Here is a 12,141-nt window from a genome sequence, read left to right as displayed (position 1 = left end):
TGTCGATAAGCTGCTGGTACCCTACATGGAGGGGGAGGTGTTGATAAGCTGCTGGTACCGCACATGGAGGGGGAGGTGTCGATAAGCTGCTGGTACCCCACATGGAGGGGGAGGTGTCGATAAGCTGCTGGTACCCCACATGGAGGGGGAGGTGTTGATAAGCTGCTGGTACCCTACATGGAGGGGGAGGTGTCGATAAGCTGCTGGTACCCCACATGGAGGGGGAGGTGTTGATAAGCTGCTGGTACCCCACATGGAGGGGGAGGTGTCGATAAGCTGCTGGTTCCCCACATGGAGGGGGAGGTGTCGATAAGCTGCTGGTACCCCACATGGAGGGGGAGGTGTCGATAAGCTGCTGGTCCCCTACATGGAGGGGGAGGTGTCGATAAGCTGCTGGTACCCCACATGGAGGGGGAGGTGTTGATAAGCTGCTGGTACCCCACATGGAGGGGGAGGTGTTGATAAGCTGCTGGTACCCCACATGGAGGGGGAGGTGTCGATAAGCTGCTGGTACCCCACATGGAGGGGAGGTGTCGATAAGCTGCTGGTACCCCACATGGAGGGGGAGGTGTTGATAAGCTGCTGGTACCCTACATGGAGGGGGAGGTGTTGATAAGCTGCTGGTACCCTACATGGAGGGGGAGGTGTTGATAAGCTGCTGGTACCCTACATGGAGGGGGAGGTGTTGATAAGCTGCTGGTACCCTACATGGAGGGGGAGGTGTTGATAAGCTGCTGGTACCCCACATGGAGGGGGAGGTGTTGATAAGCTGCTGGTACCCCACATGGAGGGGGAGGTGTTGATAAGCTGCTGGTACCCCACATGGAGGGGGAGGTGTTGATAAGCTGCTGGTACCCCACATGGAGGGGGAGGTGTTGATAAGCTGCTGGTACCCCACATGGAGGGGGAGGTGTCGATAAGCTGCTGGTACCCCACATGGAGGGGGAGGTGTCGATAAGCTGCTGGTACCGCACATGGAGGGGGAGGTGTCGATAAGCTGCTGGTACCCCACATGGAGGGGGAGGTGTCGATAAGCTGCTGGTACCCCACATGGAGGGGGAGGTTCTGTATTGCAGTGATCAATTCGCATGCCTCTATGCTAAGAAGAAATTGTCGTTCCTCTTAATATAAAGTTAACATCCAGAAGAACACTCTAAGCACTGTGTGAAGTTTCTGGGGTGCAGTGGTGAAGACTGAATACAGAGGTTCCTTTTTCGAACCCCATGCCTTCCATGGTTAATATGCTGGTGGAGTTTGTCTCTTAAATACAGAGCAAGTTTTGAAAGTTAACATCCAGAAGAACACTTCAAGAGCACTAGGAGAATCAAGTGTGTGCAGTGGTGAGGTCAGCTTAACTTTTGCAAACTGCAGAATCCGCAGGCAGGTTCAAGTCCCACTACTCCATCCCTGTGTACTGGATCACAGACATGGAGGCTGACTCTCCCCAATGTTTCCAGAGAGGTCAAATTGGGGGCTTATGGCAAGAACACCCTCGCCCAACTGACATATAATGATATAATATAGGCTATAATAAGCCAATGTGAAAAGGGTGACATTTCTTCTTGGATGGCAATTGGATGATTTGACGCATTTTGTTCCAAAAATGTGTTTTGCAAAAATCCACCTGTTGGTGGCGCTATAACAGGCCAATGTGAAAAGGGTGGGATATATTCCTCAGCCTAGTGGGAAAGTCTGAAAGATTTCACATAAATTGCACGCTGCGTTCATGATTTGAGGCTTTTTGTTCAAAACGGGCCAATCCTGCCAACTTTGAAAGCCAATGTTAGCCAATTAGGAAGGAATCTGAAATATCGGACAGATCCGTCTTAAACACATGACTATAGAGATAGTGTGTAACGATTTGCGGGATTTTTGGACAGAATCTGGAGGAGTAATATCAAGAAATGTGTTTTTCAAAAGTCGGTCTCCTGGTGGCGCTATAACAGGCCGTTCTGGAAGATTTGGGGCAGAGGTTCATCGTTGGCATCCAGGGAGTGTGCGTGCAACATTTGGCATCGACCGGGTTAACGTTGCCGGAAATTAGTAACAGACGGACGGACGGATGGTCTAGTTTTAATCGACAAAATCAACACTGGGTACACACACACACACACACACACACACACACACACACACACACACACACACACACACACACACACACACACACACACACACACACACACACACACACACGGACGGGGTGCAAAACATACTCTCTCCCCATGCCTTCGGCCTGGTGGAGACAAAAACCTAATTCTCAGTTTTCACTGGCATATCTCTTACATCACAGTATATGGGAGATATTTGTGAACAATTAAACAATATTTGGACTTTTAACATGGAGTCGCCAAAACTGAGTCTGTATGATAGCAGAGAGCACACAATCAGGATTGACCTAAATCCTAAAGATTACGTAATGATTCTTAGCATCCACCAACAAAACAGTAAAAACCAGCACTTTTAGACAATATTCTTTTAGAATACTGCAGCGCTGTGGTTCTCAAACGTTTCCATGTCAAGGACCACAAATTGGACCCCCATCTGGACCACCTGGACCCCCATCTGAACATAGTTTGTGCCTCAGGGACCCTCATACAAGATATACTGTAGTGCTTTTAAATTTGAGAAATTCAGAATGGGGGTCAATGGCAGATTTTGGCAAGTAAAGATTTGAGTGGGGTTTGAACCCACAACCTCCAGATCATGCAGCCAGTGTGCTAAGTCACTGATCTACTTGCTACCTGCCACAATGCAGTCTGCTGTTCCCTTTGAGTACAACATTGATACAAAAATAAAATACAAAAAATAAAATAACAGGAGATTTGTTTATTGTTTCTTTTGCTGTTGTTTATCTCTAGACGTTTGAATGTTTATGAACCACAATGGAAACAAGTCTCTGGCTCTTCTGTCATTATCTATTCTGCCTTTTAAGAACAGCATGCACAGTGGATCACTGGGTACAGAGCCTGCCTGGGAATCAGGAGGCCGTAGGTTCAAGTCCTATGTGACTATAGTATGTCGCTTTTTCATGATTGTCATCTTTTTTTCAAATCCTCCAAAATCACGAAAAACGACATGCTATAGTCTGCCGTCCGAATTTTTTTTTAACTTTGGCATGCTACTAGTCCTACATACTTACACCTAGAATCCCCATTCAAACCTATTTAGGTTCATCTTACGGTGGACATGTTTGTGTAACCCAGCCAACATGGCAACCCGAAAATGGCAACCCATGTCAACTGTCAATCAAGACAGTATAAAGGTGACATCAGTTCCTACACTCTCCACTCCCACCTCATTCAAGATGGCCGAAATGTTTGGCATGGCAGCAGCAGGTTCCTCTTCACTACTGTGACAATCCTTGGTTACTCTTCGGTCAGGTTTTTGTGTCCTTAAAAGGAATTCCCCTTGGATGGTTCTGGTACCGGCTGGTACCTGGACCTGGCGAGCCGACCCGGATTTCATTGCCAATGAAAAAAACAGTGATATAGTGACATCACAATATCACCCCCTGCCCTAACCCCTCCCCCTTTATTTAGCTGCGAGTGCGGCTTCAGTTCAGGTGGATCACCCACCAGGCAAACCAGGCATACTTAATGAACTGGTGGGCGTGTCCACATAAAAACGACATTTTAACAAATACTGTACACTTTTTTGAAAACATTCTTCTTCCTTATATAATAATAATACCTGGTGATCATGTTTTAGGGTGGGGGAAAAAATCCCGGCACTCCATCTTTAACTTTGCTGGGGACCTCCTGGAACCCCCCTCAAGGACACCAGGGGGTCACCGGACCGGACCCCCACTTTAAGAACCACTGCTGATAGATAGGAAGCGGGTAAAAATGGTAAAAGTGAATAAACCAAAAAGGTTAGAATTTTGCACAGATGGGATAGACTTAATGGATAGTAATCTGACCTGAATCCTTCATTTGTAGCCGGTAAAGCTTAAAAGAAAGAATTGCCACTGCAATCAGTGTCCTGAATCAACAAACGATTCCAAAGCCGGTTAATGTCTAAAAGACACCACATAATCCTTAAAGTTTTACTTTAGCCCCCTGGTCTAAACCACATTTGTACAAGATTAGTTTCTCTAGCAGAGGTAAAGCAATGTCATTTCTTTAAAACAATGCACTTCAGCAGTGCAATATTAATTCCACATGTAAAACAATAAGAACTAGAAAAAGTGCCCCTCTCTGGGCACAGGTCTCCACCAGGGCAGGTCAGGTTGTGGCCTCCTGGTGGCGCTATAATAAGCCAATGTGAAAAGGGTGCCATTTCTTCTTACGACTTGAATGGCAATTGGACGATTTGAAGCATTTTGTTCCAAAAAGGTTTTTTGCAAAAATCCACCTGTTGGTGGCGCTATAACAGGCCAATGTGAAAAGGGTGGGATATATTCCTCAGCCTAGTAGGAAAGTCCGTGAAATATTTCACATAAATCGCACGCTGTGTTCATGATTTGAGGCATTTTGTTCCAAAAATGTGTTTTGCAAAAATCCACCTGTTGGTGGCGCTATAACAGGCCAATGTGAAAAGGGTGGGATATATTCCTCAGACGAGTAGGAAAGTCTGTGAAAGATTTCACGTAAATTGCACACTGCGTTCATGATTTGAGGATTTTTGTTCAAAACGGGCCAATCCTGCAAATTTTGAAAACCAATGTTAGCCAATCAGGATGGAATATGAAATATCGGACAGATCCGTCTTGAGCACATGACTATAGAGATACTGTGTTATGCCAAAGTTGACGAAAAAGCGTGACGAAAAAGCGTGACGAAAAAGGGTGACGAGAAAGCGTGACCTAAAAAGGTTTGAATGGGGTTTCTAGGTGTAAGTATGTAGGACTAGTAGCATGCCAAAGTTTCTGCTATTGCCATTGAGAATGCATTGGGCGTTTAAGTTAAATAACTCAGAAACTACAACACATTTCAAAGTAAAAAGTTCCAGTATGTGTCTCCACAGTAAGGTGAATTATAAAAAGTGTGAATGGAGTTTCTAGGTGAAAGTGCTTTTTTGACGTGCCAATATCTGCCATTGAGCCCCATTGTAAATTTCTCAAATTTGAAAGCACTATATTTCTAAAACTATGGAACATTTCAAAGATTCCCTTTCAGGCAAACATGTCCACCGTAAGATGAACCTAAATAGGTTATATGCCCATAGCCCATGGCCTTGGATGGCATACTATAGCATGCCTTTTTTCATCATTTTTGAGGATTTGAAAAAAAGAAGACGGAAATCACCCCGAGACCATGGACTATAGCCCATGGTCTCGGAGTGATTTTCATATTTTTTTCAAATCCTCGTTTTTCATCCTTTTTGACGGCATACTATATAGCATGCCGTTTCCGGTTTTCATCATTTTTGAGGATTTGAAAAAAAGACAGCATACTATAGTATGTAATTTTTTCATGATTTTGGGGCACTATGTCAGAGCCCGGACTTGAACCTGTAGCTTCCTGATTCCCAGGCAGGCTCTGTACCCAGTGAGCCACTGTGCTTGCTGTGTACAAAAAGCAAAAAAGATAATGATAGAAGAGCCAGAGACTTGTTTCCATTGTGGTTCATAAGCATTCAAACCTCTAGAGATAAACAACAACACAATAAACAATAGACAAATCTCCTGGTATTTTATTTATTTTATTTGTTGTTACTCAAAGGGAAAGGCAAACTGTGTTGTGGCAGGTAGTAAGTAGCTCAGTGACTTATCACACTGGTTACATGATCTGGAGGTTGTGGGTTCAAACCCCACTCAAATCTTTACTTGCCAATATCTGCCATTGAGCCCCATTGTACATTTCTCAAATTTGAAAGCACTATATTTTCTAAAACTATGAAACATTTCAAAGATTCCTTTTCAGGCAAACATGTCCACCGTAAGATGAACCTAAATAGGTTTGGGGTTTCTAGGTGTAAGTATATAGGACTAGTAGCATGCCAAACAGGGACGTGGTGGGCCCAGAATTCAGCCCGGGAAGTGGAGTTGCGGAGGCCCTCTAGTTTTTATTTTATTTTATTAATACAAAAAAAAGAAACGGCTGGCCCAGACCGGCCTGGACTGGACCGGCCTGGGCTGGCCCAGACCGGCCTGGACTGGACCGGCCTGGACTGGACCGGCCTGGCCCAGACCGGCCTGGACTGGACCGGCCGTTCGGGAGTTGTCCCGAATTTCCCAATGGCCAGCACGTCCCTGCCTGTGTAACGATTTGCTGGATTTCTTTGACAAAATATGGAGGAGTAAAAGCAAAAAGTGTGTTTTACAAAAGCCGGCCTCCTGGTGGCGCTATAACAGGCCATTCTGGAAGATTTGGGGCAGAGGTTCATCATTGGCATCCAGGGAGTGTGTGTGCAAAGTTTGGCATCGACCAGGTTAACGGTGCCGGAGATTAGCTGGTAACAGACGGACGGACGGACACACGGACGGACGGACGGACGGACGGACGGACGGACGGACACACACACACACACACACACACACACACACACACACACACACACACACACACACACACACACACACACACACACACACACACACACACACACACACACACACACACACACACACACACACACACACACACACACACACACACACACACACACACACACACACACAGTGCAAAACATACTCTCTCCCCATGCCTTCGGCCTGGTGGAGACAACATGTACTGGAAAGTGCTGGCTGCTGGTATACGCTACCAAAGACTAGCCAAGCTCAAAAAGTTGATAGCTGTTTATAGGAAATGTTTTGCATACTTTATACAGACTAATGTCGTACAGTCGTAAATCAAAGAGCACAAATTCAGATCATTAATCAAATTTGGTTGTTTGCATGGGTTTCTTTGATGCACTGGTTTTTGCTAGAATGCATGAACTATGGGCCTACTGATGCAGTAAATTATACCTTTGGGCTCACACACCTGGTAAACACTTTCCCGCAAAATATACAGATGCAGATGAAACAAATCACAAAATACTGTTTAACAGAACCCTTATGAATTCAGTTACAATACAATCAATTTTGACAATAATGAGCACTCTATTTGCTACATTGATTCAGTTGTTTTTAATTTAGCATACATAGCACAGTTAAGACAATATGACACTGTTTAGACATGTATTTATTAATGCACCAAAGTAAATTCAAACAAGCAAATATCGAGTACTTTTCTTCCACATACCAGTGCTGGTATAAGTGCAATTATTGTACTATTACTAAACAGCACATCGACCACTGAATGCATGTTTGCATCCTGTGAAATTGTGCCCAAATACAATTATTTTTCTCACCACAACAATACTGTTACAAAGTTGCATTCATTTCAGCCGCATTTACCGTATCATGTCCCCTTTGCCAAAAGACTTAACAGGTTAATTAGTGGTGAGTTTAATTAATTATTATTCAGTGCATTGCCATTTATTGTATGACTTTACTATAAACAATGGAGAATGGAAACCCATTTCTTCTGAAAGGGTCGCGCTAAATTTCCGCTCGTAGGGAAACTACAGAAAAATGTGAATGTGCAATGCTAACTGTACGAAGGTGTGTTTATAAATGAAATACAGTACAGGCTCATCCTCCAGCTAAGGTTCAATGGATAACCTTGAGAATGGCCATGAAGATGTTCTTGCCTAGCAGCATTCCATCTGAACATGGACACATTTCTTTCTTTTTGTGACGCAACACTGAGATTGCCATCATCCTGTACCTTTTGCATCACCTTAGCCTTCAAATGGCTCAGCCTATATTATATTATGCTATATAAAATACTGTAGGCACTGAAGAAAGAAGTCACATGAATACATACATTATTCCAAGCAGTGACTGGATCTGTAGGCAAAAACGAATTAAAAAATAATTCTTCACCCAAGTTTACATTCAGTCAATCAATTTTGTGAATGAAAATGACAGCTTGACAGATTCCTATCACAACTGTTGAGAGGTGGAATTACAGATTATCTGTAGCATAATACGATTGTGGAATTTAAGAGTCATCTGGCTTGAGAGTCTACCTGGCTAATGACATTCAAAATATTGTCAGGGTAGCATTCTCTAATAAACAAGATGTGGCCTTATTCAGCCAGTTGTTGGCCTAATTGTGATATAGCACATGCCAATTGTTAAATGCAATCCTTGATTTTCCTATGTAATATTGACACTAATAAGCAAGTTATAACTCTTGGCTGCAGTACATACTGTACCACATAATGACTTGGAGCCACAATGACTTCATTCATTTATTCAGACAGGTTTTTGGTGTGTGACATGCGTTCCTAATTAATGCAGATTCTGCATTAACAAGCATGTGTGCACATGTGTAGTATTATCACATGGAAAAGACATGGGATAATGGAAGTGGTGCTATCAGATATGTTCTTCATGTCCGCTATGCACAGCCCTTCAGGAATGCAATGCATGTTTTGACCCTCTAATGAGTCGGTCCTAATCATGCTGTAGTTAAATGTAATGTAGCGTCTTAGCCATTTAAGCAATATTACACAAGAGGGTGTGGGTTAACGTGATTATTGCCACGACAGGGATGCGGTAAGGAACGAGACGAAGTCGAGTTCCGCAAGCATCACTGAAGTGGCAATAATCACGTTAAACCACACCCTCGAGTGTAATATTGCAATTATACCACAGTTACCCTTAAAACTAAGAAAATCGCTGAATTTTTTTTTTTAATGACAGATGTAGTCACTACGACCACAAATGTCCCAAGAAACTAGCTAGCCTAGCCACCGAGTTTGCTAGCGCTCTGGGAGAACAGCAGCTGAATTCTTTGTTTTGATTAGGTGGTGAATGGTGCTGGTTTAACCCACGGCTAGAAGGCTGTTTCAACCAATCAGATTGCTTCCTCGAAACGACCTGTGGTATAATTTGTGTCGCATAATACGCTTGCTATTTACAATATTGATCTAATACTAGCATGGGTCCTCCTCTGTGAAGGCACAGGAACTTTGACACTCTTCAAGGCAACTTCAACATACTGTAGATGAATGTCCGCGGGCCATATCTTGCGCGCCACCTTACCCCTTATGTTTAAACTTATTAGCCATATTTTACTATTTTGAAAAACATTTTAAAATAGTTCAACTAGCCAATCTACTGTACATTGACGGTCACGTTGTGAGCTTGTAAACTGGATATTTAAAAAAAATCACACCCGTGTGAACTGAGTGGTGCAACTAGTCAGTGACGTCACACACTAACCATAGCAACCATGCTCACATGTACGTAGGTACACACAGGTACAGGTACACACATACATAGACACATACAGACAAAGCTGGTTGTTGGAGTGGTTTGCACCACTCAAAAAAGGGAAAAAAAGATAGGGCCCGATGTTCCTATAACCCTAAACACATAATCTGATTCTTCAAAAATCTGCTTATCAACAGACACAGTTGAGCCAAAAAAATGGGAACAACACAGTCTACTTTTGGAATGCATCGATTCATTCTTGGAACAGTAATATATACAGTACATTCACATTGGACGGGAGTGAGTGAGTGAGTGAGACTTCTGGCTGAGGAAATAAAGTAAATGCTAATGTGATTTGTGATGCTGTGGTTCTTCTCATCCTCTCAGCCTCTTAACAGATGGGATCTTTCCCTCCCATGGGATCAGATAAAAGGCGGTCCATCTCCAACACGGCACAGCACGGCACATTCAAGAAAGGCTGGCTTCCAAAGAGATGCAGTCCGCTGGTACTCGCACAGCAATCCTGGTGGGAGCAGAATCTGTGCGTCGTCAGGCATCCACGATGAGGTTGAATTTAAGTATATCCATTTGATCTAAAAAAGGAGGTGGGAATCGGCCCACAAGTGTCACAAGGACGGAAATCTGTGGCGGGCAAAAACAGCCTTTGATTCCACATCACACAGGCTGAGTAGCTCCGCGTGCCGGTGATGTCACCTTCATAATGACATTACCAATCCCTTGATAATATAGAACGGATCGTTTACAGACTGGGCTGGAGAACCACGTTTAAACGGCGTGCCGCGGCGCATGACGTGGCGTCCATGTCACACAGTCAACGGCAGTTGCCATACCATGAGTATATTCTCTGCACCCTCTCCACCTGTCCTAGTACCTCTCTCCCTCAACCTACGGAAGCCCCTCCCGCCAGAGATGACGGCTGCGGAAGTGACCCTGTCCCTGCGCCCGCCGTCCCGCTCACAGGGACGGCCGTGGACCCACATCTCGGGGTCGTCGCTGAGCTCGTAGATCGAGCCGTCCTCCAGACTGTGCTCCATGAGGGACTCCAGGGAGGAGTCGGATGCCTCGTCGCCCAGAGCCGTCAGCGGACGTCCTGGCAGGCCGGACGTGGAGCGTAGGCGGTACTGCAGCAGGACACCACGTCCCTTGCCGCCTCTCGTCTCCCCTGCCTGTCCTTGAAAGCAGCCGGACTGCTGCAGGGACTCCTGGGAGGACATGTCGCTACGGTCCTCCCCTCCGCATGCAGAGTCTGGCCCATCGCCAACAGAGTCCCTCTTCAGCAGCTCAGCGGACAGGGTGCTGGTGGTGGCCACCAGGAAGTCAACAGGCCCACAGTGGGCATTCAGAGAGGTCATCCCCTTTCCTGAAGGGGAGAAGCAGTGGAATATTAAAATATTGCGAAGGGTACAGTACATCTGCTTAGACAACTATCTGCTTACGATGTATGTTACCAATGCCAACAAAACAACTTCCTGCAAGTTATGGTATTTTTCATATACAGTAGTATGTGAAGGCAGTGAAGCAATAAAAACTGCACAAATAAAAAATGTGACTCATAGGAGTCTAAGATGTATCTTTATATCCATTTCATTCAGAATTGAGAACGATCTGTTACTGTGAAAACTGTAGTAACGCAAGTGAAAAGCACAACTTGACCTCAACAACTTGACCTCTCAGCAGCAGTGCGTTAACTTGACCTCAACAACTTGACCTCTCAGCAGCAGTGACCTTGACCTCTCAGCAGCAGCTGCGTTTACATTTATTCATATTACAAAATGTTTATTTATACTGCATTTTCTGTGCAATAATAAGTTGGGTTTTTATTAAAAAACTGGCTTATAATAAGGTTTAACCACTTTACTAAAACAACACTCTTTCTGTTGGCATGAGTAACAAAGCACTGCCTGACAGACAGTGGTACATTTATCTGGCCAGAATATGTCACTGCTGTGTTGTCAAAACGCTAACAAAAGCCCCATTCCCACTTGCCAGGAGAACAATGTAGCCTGTGACCTCAATAATGTCCAGTGCAGAGTTATTTCCTATCATGAGAAAAAACTTGTTGCTTTCATTTTGACCTCCCAAGAACCCATTCAATCACTGTCAGTCCTCCAAACGCTGATCCATCCATACCTGTTATTTTTGGGATGCCTTCCAGTTTGGGAACCGGAAGGGTGATGATGATGCCATGGGCAGTACCGACCCATAACAGCCCCCGGCAAATCAGGAGGCTGGTCACACGCATGCTTTTTTGACCTGCAATAAAAAGGAAACACTGGGTCACTCGCAATGTAAGACTTACGGCCGGGCTCCACCGGGCGCGTCAGCGTCGCGTCAGTGTCGCGTCTCCGTCACCGTCAGGGAATGTTCCCTTTTTAATCAATGAAGGGTGGCTCCACTGCCCGCGTTGCGTTGCGTTGACGGAGACGCGACGCGTGCATTAAAATTGAACCGGTGCGTTTTTTGACGCACGCGACGGAGACGCAACGCGTCCGGTGGAGCCCTGGCGTAACGGCCGGGCTCCACCGGGCGCGTCAGCGTCGCGTCTCCGTCACCGTCAGGGAATGTTCCCTTTTTAATCAATGAAGGGTGGCTCCACTGCCCGCGTTGCGTTGCGTTGACGGAGACGCGACGCATGCATTAAAATTGAACCGGTGCGTTTTTTGACGCACGCGACGGAGACGCAACGCGTCCGGTGGAGCCCTGGCGTTATAAGTTCCACATGAAAATGCAAATCTCTGGTTAGATTTATGTGAAGCTGCAATGCACCTAGCAAGCGCAAAACAAGCTTGGGAAAAAGGGGGGTAAAAAAATCTTCCAACATAGACAACCCAGGCAATTAGAGAAAATGATTAGGATAAATTGGATTTCCCCATTTGCTGGTGCAGCACTTAAAAGGAAAAGCTACC

General features: G+C 45.1%; 1 protein-coding gene across 1 annotated transcript in view; it reads right to left on the bottom strand.

The window, feature by feature from the left end:
* Positions 1-9,890: 9,890 nt before the first annotated feature.
* The window catches only part of arhgef10la (Rho guanine nucleotide exchange factor (GEF) 10-like a), a 306,255-nt gene continuing 304,004 nt past the window's right edge, over positions 9,891-12,141 (bottom strand). Inside the window, exons 27-28 of the mRNA XM_079509721.1 lie at positions 11,366-11,488; positions 9,891-10,595 (exon numbers count right to left, since the gene is read on the bottom strand). Coding sequence (XP_079365847.1) covers positions 10,039-10,595; positions 11,366-11,488 — 680 coding nt within the window. The 3' untranslated portion in view covers positions 9,891-10,038. The remainder of the gene's footprint in view (positions 10,596-11,365; positions 11,489-12,141) is intronic.

The sequence above is a fragment of the Electrona antarctica genome, assembly GCF_951216825.1.
Source record: "Electrona antarctica genome assembly, chromosome: 9".
NCBI lineage: Eukaryota > Metazoa > Chordata > Actinopteri > Myctophiformes > Myctophidae > Electrona > Electrona antarctica.
Note: the sequence above shows the minus strand (reverse complement) of the source record. Positions and strands in the feature narration are given on the sequence as shown.